At 39.7% G+C, this 12,449-nt stretch overlaps 2 protein-coding genes across 2 annotated transcripts in view; one reads left to right on the top strand and one right to left on the bottom strand.

Moving 5' to 3' along the window:
* LOC134669522 (ras GTPase-activating protein 1) overlaps window positions 1-8,558 on the bottom strand; it is a 28,213-nt gene extending 19,655 nt beyond the window's left edge. Inside the window, exons 1-6 of the mRNA XM_063527119.1 lie at window positions 8,090-8,558; window positions 7,038-7,151; window positions 4,576-4,648; window positions 3,722-3,875; window positions 3,062-3,186; window positions 1,862-2,204 (exon numbers count right to left, since the gene is read on the bottom strand). Coding sequence (XP_063383189.1) covers window positions 1,862-2,204; window positions 3,062-3,186; window positions 3,722-3,875; window positions 4,576-4,648; window positions 7,038-7,151; window positions 8,090-8,240 — 960 coding nt within the window. The 5' untranslated portion in view covers window positions 8,241-8,558. The remainder of the gene's footprint in view (window positions 1-1,861; window positions 2,205-3,061; window positions 3,187-3,721; window positions 3,876-4,575; window positions 4,649-7,037; window positions 7,152-8,089) is intronic.
* On the top strand, window positions 5,637-12,079 carry LOC134669514 (polyubiquitin-C-like). The gene is given in 3 exon segments (XM_063527103.1): window positions 5,637-5,652; window positions 9,903-11,926; window positions 11,928-12,079. Coding segments are annotated over 2 exon segments (2,100 nt in total). The 5' UTR covers window positions 5,637-5,652; window positions 9,903-9,907; the 3' UTR covers window positions 12,009-12,079.
* Window positions 12,080-12,449: the final 370 nt, after the last annotated feature.

Raw genomic sequence — 12,449 nt, 5'->3', positions numbered from 1 at the left:
TCCTGCGGACTGGAGGCGTCCACCGTGGCCCGCAGCGTCGCGGTGTCTCGGAGTCACCTTGGACGACAGCAGAAGACGCGGCGCGCGCGGGCGGGGGCGGGCGCCGGGCCCGCGCCCCCGCGCCGGGGGACGGGGCGCCCCGGGCGCGCCGCAACTAACAACACGAGGTACTCCCAGGCTACTGCCTGAGAACCCTCCGCGAGTGACGAAGTAACTTCTGAACGCCAATAAAATTAGAATATCTTAAACTGGCTCACCGGATGGTTCGAGACAATCCAAACCTCCTTATCGGCGAAGCGCGGCGCCCGAAAGCAGCGCGCGCAGGCCGTCCGCCGCCGCCGCAGGCACGATGACCGCGCGTTCCCTCTCCGATGCGGAGCGACTTGTTACCACTTGTTAACAAAAACCACTGACGCACTTCCTACTTCGATCTCGAAAATGCGAGTTAACGGTAACGATTTTAGCAGCATGGAATGTGAAAATTAATTTAGCAAGAAAAAAGTGGGTAGAATCGAAAAGCACCGTTCGATGACTTCGATCGCGAGACCGCCAAAAGACTAATAGTGGCGATCTCTGCCATATCTCACTATTTAATCGACCGAGCTTTGGATCGAAAATGTTAAAGCACCATGCTGCAAAAATATACGCAAAAAATATTTGCGGACCATCGGTCAAGACGGTCGACGAAACAATGTCATGGCGGTGGCGAGTGGCGGGAAGCGAGCAACGGTTCGCAGGAAGTGGAAGCGGAACTACGTCACGGCGTGGGGCGGAGCGACTACATAGACGCTAGCGGCATCATTGGTCAACGATCGCGTTACTCTCTCAATGAAGATATCCGATGTGGAGTACGGAACACATAATAAAGATAATAAAATTATCTAAAAAAAATATACATGGATAAATGATTTTATTATTTTTATACCATTTTGACCCATGTTCATTCACTGATATCTATGTGTTAAAATTGTTAAATATGAAACGGTGTCGTCACGCCATCTAGCCGAGAATAGGCTAAAGGTGTGTGCGCCATCTATCCGAGAATGACTTTTTCTTGATTTCCGAGGCACGTTTTTTTCTTAGACTTTATTCATCTTATACGAAGTTACATATGTCTTTGCTATAGGGAAATAATATACATGTAGTTGTATGCACCATCGCCCACACTGTTAACGATACATCGGTGGACCTTATGGCTATTGTAATAAGGTATCAATGCAAACTTATAAAAACAAAGTTTTGTACGGAACACTAAAAATTGTCCAAAATATGTGGATATCTTAAACCACAGGATTCTAATTACTTATCCTAACTCAACCGCCCATGTTGAAAATATACCTTAACAAAACTTAGCTTATACATCTTCATTCTTCTTTAATAACCAATACAGACTGGGATATTCGGTGGTAAACAAAAGGTAACTGATTATATCTACTGATATGAGAGAAGAAAGTGACAATATTGGTATCTAATCATTTTAGGCTATCAAAGATATGTCACGATTACCTTAAATCAAAAATTTTGAATTTGGAGGTACTCTTCAAAATACTATTTGTTATCGAATATATCAGGATGTTTTCAAAATAATTTATAGGTTAAGGTAATTCCTTAATAGGCAGGCCAATTTGCTAATTACAAAATTGTGTTGTGAGGACCCACAACACAAACCTTCTTGAGCTTACGATGCTCCTTGAGGGGCCCACAGATTACCATTTCACCGGATGATATCAGCCTGCCAGTTGTTCGGAGCTGTTAAAATTTGCGTTTAAGTGACAGACTGAGAACGTCCGGCGAACTGGTCATCTGTGGGCCCCTTTATGTCCTATAATATTTATTTATAAAATACAAGTCAAAAACTTACCGGTTGGCCCAAAGTATGTCCTTCCACAATCTGCTCTCTCCTGTACCTATTGATGACCGCGTCCAAACACTCGAACGTCCTCCCTCCCATCAGATACCGCACCCCCTTCTTCTCAATCCTGAACCTCTGTATCTGATTGTTGATGTGGAAGAACAGGGAATAGTCTCCGGGGGAGTTGTCAGAAGGCCGGACAAGGAAGCTCCCCGGGCCGGCTTTCACGAGCATGTCTACCGCTTCACTCTTAGTGCAGTTGGGGTGGAACCAGGAGAACACAGTGTTGGGATCTATAGATGGGTCCAGGTCTTCGACCAGCTCTCTGAAGATCATTCCTTGCTCCCCAGTCCTGGTAAGAAAATGGCAATTATAAATAAAATGAAATATAAATATAAATGAAATATATATGAATATAATGATATTTATTAATATAAATGAAATGAAATGAAATTATAAAAAAAAAAACATTTATTTCAAGCTTTCGCTCATATCGCGCTTACATAATATTTACATTATAACATTCGGACGAAATTTGACACACACAAGTTAACATACTAACATTATAATAAAATAGTAAATAATCAAACATCAAACAAAATAACGTTTATTATTATTACGTTTAAGAAAAAGAGAAAAAGAAAGTACTTACTGAGTTCCTATTATACATATACGGACATCAAGATTCGTTAATTATCAGTACGGCGGATGTGTACTGCTTTCCCTTACGCTTTGAGCGAATCATATAAGATCACAGGAAGCGATAATAAAATTAGCCTTCAGTAGCTTCGGTAAATAATAGAACTTACTCGTACTAACTAAAATTATAGTTCGTAGCTTTCTAATAGAGCCCGACTGCTAATCCTATTGTCTATTGTTAAGTAAAAGCGCACGTGCTACTTACCTGCAACAAAGGGTCTTAATTATTATATTTGGCACCTGAGCGCGGGCTAGTCCAACGCTCAAAAAACCAGTGTAGGTGCGCTCTCCGATAACGCGCCTTTGTTACGCTTCTCTATGACACATTTTAGACTGGTTTGTAGCGTTCGACTCGCCAGCACTCAGTAACCGAAGTACTGTACTTTTTATGCAGGTGGTTGTGGCACACGGATTACACGGGTGACAATAGGATTAACCGTCGGGCTCTATTACAAACCTACGAACTATACATTTGAAGTTCACGTTTTAAGAATAATATGAGCATGTTACCTATGAGCCGTGACCCATAGCCACCCGTCGCCCATATCGTTGTGTACGAAGAAAATGTCACCCTTTTGGAAGGTGAGCTCGTCAGTGTCAGGCATCTTCGTGTAGGGCAAAATGGCCACCACTCTCTGTTGAACGAAAACAGAACTTGTGTTACATAGTTTTAAAGTTCATTCTTAAATCTTCGTTATTTTATACTTTATACTTAATGTTAACCTGAGACACCTTACCAGAGTCGAGGGATTTCGGAACTTAATAAAGTTATCACATAATTTTTTAGGGTTCCATACCCAAAGGGTAAAACGGGACCTTATTACTAATACTTCGCTGTCCGTCCGTCCATCCGTCCGTCTGTCCGTCCGTCCGTCTGTCACCAGGCTGTATCTCACGAACCGTGATAGTTAGACAGTTGAAATTTTCACAGATGATGTATTTCTGTTGCCGCTATAACAACAAATACTAAAAAGTACGGAACCCTCGGTGGGCGAGTCCGACTCGCACTTGTCCGATGTTTTTTGTCTCAAGTAAGGCGCGCTCCGACGGCCCGGCTTATGAGAATAGTACTCTACCGTCCACAGAGACACACAAAAATATTGACGTTCCAGAAGGTCGGAGCAGAATTCTGTAGACAGTGTCAACCAACCCCCAGAATAAAAGTTGTACCTTTTTATCATTGACGGGCTCCGGCGGCGCTACGGGCTCCACCAGGCGCTCTCGCTTCAGCAGGTCCGAGCAGTGGCTGTAGAACCCCACCAGCTCCGTCAGGGAGTCGAACTGGCGACCCCCGATGTAATAGTCGCCGCATACTGCTGTTATTCTGGTGGGAAACATAAACGTTTATTATTATGAGCCTATATTGTCCCACTGCTGGGCAAAGGCCTCCCTCTTATTTCTCCACGTATCCCTATCCCCTGAAGTCTCCCACCAGTCTCTGTCAAAGGCGTCAAGCTCGTCCCGCCATCTCCGACGTTAATCATTAATTCACATAGACAGTGGTGCTTGTATCATAGTCATATGAAATCTTGTATATTAATATACATAATGATCATCGTCATATCATCAAGTCAGAGTTCAAGTGTCTATACTATACTTATGTACTTTACCTATATAGACCTATAAAACACTATAAATTCCAGAAGTGGCGGTGAAAAATGGTAGTTATGTGGGTTGATAGCTACAACAAGGATATGAAATATACGATAGGTAATAAATAAGTAATAATCTTTGGTCTTATCCTGCCTGTCCTTTGGGTATTTTGTTGTGTTATTTATAATTATTGGTATATAAAGTACAATAGAGCATTTTAAATACTGATGTGATAAAAAAATGATATTTTACTCGTACATAACCTTATTTATTTGTTAAAAATAAACTTTACATTTAAAACATTTTCGTCTTAAAAAAAATAAGTTAGTAATCAAAATATACAATAAGTAATAATTGAAATACAGAGATGTGACCTTTGGGTTTTTGAACCAGCTGTCAAGAACAGAAATTAGAATTGTATTGTTTCTTACCTGAAGTGATTAATACCAGTGCGGCCCAAATAACTCAGCACGTACGATCCCGGCTTGCGATCGCTTTCACGGACTAAAAACAAACAGTGTTATTAAAATTGTATTTACGTTACCTACGATTTATATCGGAGTTTGGAGAGGTAAATAGACAAATGAGCAAAGATGTTTGCCGTTGGCCCTCAGGCTCGAATGGAAACTAGCCTCAGCTCATGATCATACATCAGGGTTTTTGGTGATGGAATATTTTACACTAGTTAAAACTGTAAAAACCGATACTACTTTAACATTTCTAAGCACGTTCGAAGCTTACTATCTATTTTGAATTCATAGTTTGGTAATTATTTGTCAATAAACAAAGTTATAATTACACGAAATCATTCCCGCGCCAAAACCCACAATGTATACTCATGATACCCCTTGGTATGGGCTAGGGCATGGTATAATAATATACTCCGCCTGGCACTCTCTTCCCGTCTTTTCGTGGTCACGTGACTGACAAGCCTACTACGTCATCATGCGACAGCGTTATATGATAATATGCGATAGCGCTATATATAGCGGCCATGTTATTGTGACGTAGGCTTGTGTCACTCTGGGAAGAGAAGACCATGTTTTATTAGACTATGGGCTAGGGAGAATAGCTATAGCCAGCCAAAGTGTCAAAAAAATCAGTCTAATTACAAAACAGAATTGACTGTCGCTAAATGCATGCGAAGGTAGATTATCACTTATCAGGTTTTGATTCCCAGTACAGTTTGGCAATAATGATAAAAAAAAATTGTATTAAGAAATAAATAAAGGAAGAAAGGAAAGTCACATTGTTTTAGCCAATCCTGTTATCATTGAGCGCTATCTTTTCCCCGCATGTAATGAAGTCCCACAGTCTTATATTCATATTGAATTGCATAATAATGGGTTCATGCTATGGGAACTAACTACTATTTAGTTCGCATAGTCTACTGAGTTATGAAACTGTGTCGTATTGTAACATAGTAAAGAGATTGCTATATTAGATTGATATTCTTATTTTTTGTACCAGTAACACTGGGTGTATAAAATTAAGGATATTTCATATTAGTTAGACAAACCAAATTGTCATCAGTCAGTACGAATACGAACCAGGAAAACTATACTCATCCTTTTCCTTTGGGTGCTAGTACTAGTGTAAGACAATGATAGTATGATTCTCTCTGTCTATGATTGAAATGAAACAGTCCTTTGACAAACTATATGTATATGTGACGTCCCACGGGTAAAGGTACCTTATAGCGGTTGGCGCTTATTAACGTTGCTCCAATATTATTGCGGCGCTATGCGATGTAAGCGCCAACCGCCTTAAGGTAACTTTTGCCGTGGAACGTATACCTACTAGGCAAAATCTCTGGGAATGGGTCTCACAAATCATCATCATGGAATTGAATATTGTTATAGTTTTACGTTAGACAATTATTTGTATACATAGGTACGAATATTTGGCACTTAGATGACAGATATTAACAAATAATTCTACACATAACATTTTCAATTTACTATGTTCTGTGAGGTATGGTCTTGGGTCGTCCCATTCGTTTTTCGTCAAGTTCTTAAATTAGTCCTATTCTGCTTTCGTCACTCATTCTACATTGAAAGCCACCGACGATTGTGACGAATGTAGAATGAGTGACGAAAGCAGAATAGGACGTATTTAAGAACTTGACGAAAAACGAATGAGACGACCCAAGACGATACCTTCTGTGACTGGTTAACCACACCTACCACAATTTCAGATTAAGATTAAGTATTCAAATTAGATTTATAGTTATTGATAATTTCTCATAACATTATCAAACAGGAATCAGGATATTGAATGAATGAATGAATGAATAATATTTATTTCAGGACTAGTCCCATATTATGTTAGTAACAACCATATTATGTTAGTATTATGCCGATTGTTCTAATTTTATAATAGTATTTTATTACTCATCATTAACTTTAATGCTACTTATACTTGTGATAGTTAATTATTATTATCTTATCAGAAAAGTCATTGCCACAAAATATTAGTTAATATTTTCCTGCTAATCACATCCCATTACAATAGTACAATGTGAGGTAATATTTTAATTAAGCATCTTTGCTGTTAATGTAGTAGGTATATCTGGTATAAAGTATGAGGAAGAAGTGATTAATGTGTTAGGTATGTTTTAAAACATTGCACAATAAACACAGTTCAACTTCTCAAATAGATAAACATGCTTACTCACAATCATCTCATGATGTCTCACATTATGATCGTAAATAGTAATAATGATCATAATTAGTTAAACACCTAAATTACCTAGGTACGGTTGAAAGAATTGATTTGTTGCCAATTTCGTACAAGCTTAGGAAAATGTTACGCATACTTATGTTTACCTAAATTTAATTTATGCCACTGAGCTAAATTATACATACTAACAGATAATTTTAGAAATGCTTACCTAAATAGCTGCCTTGCTTGCCGGCCGCATACAGCCGCTCCTCGGAGGTGTACCGATCTAGGCGGCCATGGTACCATTCTGTTTCAGGCGGTGCTAGCACCGCTTGCCGTTCACCTAGTTGAGCATTAACATACATATAAATAATATGTCTTAATTTTCCACATATTTACGGACACTAGTTGTAATATTGTTAACAAATTAATAAATTCAAAATAAAAAAAATTACTATGGCTATGGTATCCATAAAAGAAATGGTTAACCCCTCATATGCTTAGAAACCTCGGAGTAATTAACAATGGAGCCGCCATTAACAGGCATTCCCCTCTGTCGAAAATAGGCGGCCAATGGTCAACCATATGTATGGACTGACGTTTATCTGACATGACGTACCTATACATTTGATTTGCCCCTCCCCCGCAAAAAACGGCAGACTATTTTGTACCGAAAATTTTAGACATGGCGTCTCCGTTGTTAATTACTCCGAGTTAGAAACGGATCCGTGCGTGTGAATTTAAATCTATTGTTTTAAATATCAAGGTCACTTTTTCAATGATTATATTTGACAGGCCGCATACGAGGGGTTAATAGGTATTATAATTAAATATCCCCTTTGAAAGTGTTTTAAATTTCTACCTGAAGAAACTTGTAATTGGCTTACTGTTTCTATGTCATTACCTAACTTGTTACTCTAGCAGCTTTAAGTTTTACTAACAAATGAAATGTATAAACCTTGGCAAAACATTTCAATTTTGTTAGAATCTTGTGTATTTAATGATTACACATTGTAATAAATTTATTTGAATGAGATAAAATATATTGAACTGACTTGAAAATAAATATGTGCTACCTTCTGGTTAGCTAAACTAAGCACCTAAATAATTAAATCAATGTCTTCCAACTAACATCATATAATTGCAATCAATTACAGTCAATTAGGGTTACCTAACTCTATTAGGATAGTTATATCTTAATTATAATATATTTACTTTCATTGCATGTAGACATTATCCTGTACAAAGCACATATTTTGCATAGAATGTTTAATAACCAACCATTGGTACTTGGTCCATCTGCCTCATCCAGCTCAAGGTCTGCTGCCAGCTCTGCCAGATCGCCACCGCCGTCCTCAGACTCCGTCGACGGCGATCCTAACATTACAGGGGGTCCGTTCGGCGCCCCCACGGCACGTATTAAATCAGCCATTTTTTCGCCGCTCTGCTTCTCAATAGTGAGAACATCAATCACTTCAGACTCTCATTTGTATCAGCCACAATATAACTTATCAGACACAAATTAATTTTAAACAAAAATATACTTGTTTACAGTACTTTAATTCTTTATGCTCTAATGATTATAGCGCACGAAAATGCCGACGTAATAGAAACAAACAGAAAGTTTACTCATCGGAAGATAATATTAAACTGGTTTCTTTGAACATAATAACCACAAGACGATTCATGTATAGCGAATATTTTGCATTTATTAGCGATTTATTTCAATCTGATACGCCCCCCCGTGTTGGTCTCATCTGCACTTTTGTTTGACATGACATTCAATTTAAAAGTGTTACTAGAAACAAAAATATTTAACGTATGCATAAACAATAAGTTTACCATTCACGAACAGTTATAGCCGGTCAAACACTTTTGTCAGGAAAAAAGGCGTAAAATACAAATTTTCTATTTTTTTAATTTGCCGCTTTTTTCTACTGACGGTTTAACAGACTATATACTATATATATTGTTGGTTATTGATAAAGGTGGTATTCCATCTGTCCAATATCTTTGTCCAATGGCATTGCATCTTACTGTCTCATTAAAGCAAAATGTGAGACAAAATACACACTGGACAAATAAATTAGACAGGAGGTAGAGGTATGTAGAAGTAGGACGAAGCTTCTGAAAGTCACATCAAACCATACCTACTAGAGTTAGACCAAGAAAACTTTTCAGCGATTTATATATATAATAGAGATAAATAGCCCACGCAATGCTAGTGTTATGTTATTTACGTCATAATTTCATAAAAATTTGACAATAATACTTGCACTGCGTGGGCTATCAAAATCGCTGCAGACTTTTCTTGATCTAACTCAAAGATACTTACCTTTCTCAGGGTACTCAAAATAATACCAAAATATTACACAACTCAATTTATAAGCATGGAAAAAGTCATCGAAGTAAATGATTTTAAGTGAAATATAGTGGCACCAAACAAAGTCTGCAGCGGATTTGATAGCCCACGCAGTGTAAGTGTTATGTATACGTCATAATTTCATAGAAGTTTGACGTTTAAAATGACACTTGCTCTGCGTGGGCTATCAAAATCGCTGCAGACTTTTACGGTCTGACTCTAATCGTGAATAACCAAAAATATTTTTATTTTCATATATTTGTACATGATGGACATGCTGCGATGTGAACAGCAAGCCTTAGTGTGTTGCCATGTTGATTTGAACCATAGTGCATAAAGCGTATAAAAGGAATTGATTTTTAACTTTTCTTTTAATTCTGCTTAAAGTCTTCAAGCAAGCGTTTATATTGTCAGCTGTGTTTTGTTTTATTGTTAAGGACATCATCTTTAAAATTATTCTCGGTTATCTTTTAAATTAAGGAAATTACCTGGTAAGTAATCCTAATTCTTAATTTATGCTTTCTTTTAGTAAATAGCGGCTCCACTAAATCGATGCGCCCTACAAAATGTACCGCATCGATTTTCCTTGTATTGTGCCATGTCATGTCATCAATACACTGACGCCATTTTGTGTTCGTGAATTTTCTTTGTTCTTTCACAACTTGTTCTTTTTTCTGTAACAAAATTATCAGTATTATTATTTTGAAACAATATCTCTTATTGTTCCAGCAGTCAACATGCAGATCTTCGTCAAGACTCTAACTGGCAAAACGATTACTCTGGAAGTTGAGCCATCAGACACTATTGAAAATGTAAAAGCTAAAATTCAGGACAAAGAAGGTATTCCTCCAGACCAGCAGCGCCTGATCTTCGCTGGTAAGCAACTCGAGGACGGGCGCACACTTTCAGACTACAATATTCAGAAAGAATCTACGCTCCATCTTGTTTTGCGCCTTCGTGGAGGTATGCAGATTTTTGTCAAGACCCTCACGGGTAAGACTATCACTCTGGAGGTCGAGCCTTCTGACACCATCGAAAATGTGAAAGCCAAGATCCAGGATAAGGAAGGTATCCCCCCAGATCAGCAAAGATTGATCTTTGCGGGCAAGCAGCTTGAGGATGGCCGCACCTTGTCTGATTATAACATCCAGAAAGAATCTACTCTTCACTTAGTCCTGCGTCTCCGAGGTGGTATGCAGATTTTTGTTAAGACATTGACAGGAAAGACTATCACATTAGAAGTTGAACCATCTGACACCATTGAGAATGTGAAAGCTAAGATCCAAGATAAAGAAGGCATCCCCCCAGACCAGCAGCGTCTCATCTTTGCTGGTAAGCAGCTTGAAGATGGCCGTACACTCTCAGACTATAATATCCAAAAGGAATCTACACTGCATTTAGTTCTTCGCCTCCGAGGAGGCATGCAAATTTTTGTCAAAACATTAACTGGCAAGACAATCACTTTGGAAGTGGAGCCCTCTGATACTATTGAAAATGTTAAAGCTAAAATCCAGGACAAAGAGGGCATTCCACCTGATCAGCAGCGTCTCATCTTTGCTGGCAAGCAGCTTGAGGATGGCCGCACACTCTCAGACTATAACATCCAGAAAGAGTCTACCCTTCATCTCGTCTTGCGCCTGCGTGGTGGCATGCAAATCTTCGTAAAGACCCTTACTGGCAAAACCATCACCTTGGAAGTAGAACCCTCGGACACAATTGAAAACGTGAAGGCCAAGATCCAGGACAAGGAGGGTATCCCTCCAGACCAACAGCGTCTCATCTTTGCTGGTAAGCAGCTTGAGGATGGCCGTACACTCTCTGACTATAACATCCAGAAAGAGTCCACCCTCCATCTTGTATTGCGTCTCCGAGGTGGCATGCAAATCTTTGTAAAGACCCTTACTGGCAAAACCATCACCTTGGAAGTAGAACCCTCGGACACCATTGAAAACGTCAAGGCCAAGATTCAGGACAAGGAAGGTATCCCTCCAGACCAACAGCGTCTCATCTTTGCTGGTAAGCAGCTTGAGGATGGCCGCACACTCTCAGACTATAACATCCAGAAAGAGTCCACCCTCCATCTCGTCTTGCGTCTGCGTGGTGGCATGCAAATTTTCGTAAAGACCCTTACTGGCAAAACCATCACCTTGGAAGTAGAACCCTCTGACACCATTGAGAATGTGAAGGCCAAGATCCAGGACAAGGAAGGTATCCCTCCAGACCAACAGCGTCTCATATTTGCTGGTAAGCAGCTTGAGGATGGTCGTACACTCTCTGACTATAACATCCAGAAAGAGTCCACCCTCCATCTTGTATTGCGTCTCCGTGGTGGCATGCAAATCTTCGTAAAGACCCTTACTGGCAAAACCATCACCTTGGAAGTAGAACCCTCTGACACCATTGAGAATGTGAAGGCCAAGATCCAGGACAAGGAAGGTATCCCTCCAGACCAACAGCGTCTCATCTTTGCTGGTAAGCAGCTTGAGGATGGTCGTACACTCTCTGACTATAACATCCAGAAAGAGTCCACCCTCCATCTTGTATTGCGTCTCCGTGGTGGCATGCAAATCTTCGTAAAGACCCTTACTGGCAAAACCATCACCTTGGAAGTAGAACCCTCTGACACCATTGAGAATGTGAAGGCCAAGATTCAGGACAAGGAAGGTATCCCTCCAGACCAACAGCGTCTGATTTTTGCTGGTAAGCAGCTTGAGGATGGCCGTACTTTGTCTGATTATAATATCCAGAAGGAATCTACTTTGCATTTGGTGCTTCGCCTTCGTGGTGGTCATTAATCATGATATTGAAATATTTGTAATGCAACATATATATTTCTGATTTTTGACTAAAAACAATGTAACGATATCACCATTCTTATTGCAGTATTTGATTAAAATTTTAGCGTGGAATATGTACTTTTTTATTTAACTTACCTATACCCGTAACTTCGTCTGCGTAGGATTATCGTTACACGCAAAAAAATCACGTTGTATGGGAGGTCCACTTAAATATTTATTTTATTCTTTTTAGGGTTCCGTACCTCAAAAGGAAAAAACGGAACCCTTAGGCCGCTCGCCCACGACGACTGTAGCGATGCTGTCGCGCGTTCGCATAGATACAGTCGCGATGCGGTCGCTAGCTGTGTGCCCTCGCCCACATAACACGATTCAGTCGCGATACCGTCTCGATACTGTCGCGATGCAAACGCGATTCAGTAACGGCACGATGCTGTAGCGCGTTGGTATCGCTTCTGCAGCGCGCTGCAAATGCGACTAACGC

This window comes from Cydia fagiglandana, chromosome 12 (assembly GCF_963556715.1).
Source record: "Cydia fagiglandana chromosome 12, ilCydFagi1.1, whole genome shotgun sequence".
Lineage (NCBI taxonomy): Eukaryota > Metazoa > Arthropoda > Insecta > Lepidoptera > Tortricidae > Cydia > Cydia fagiglandana.
The sequence above is the reverse complement of the archived record's forward strand: the minus strand, read 5'-3'. Positions and strand labels throughout refer to the sequence as shown.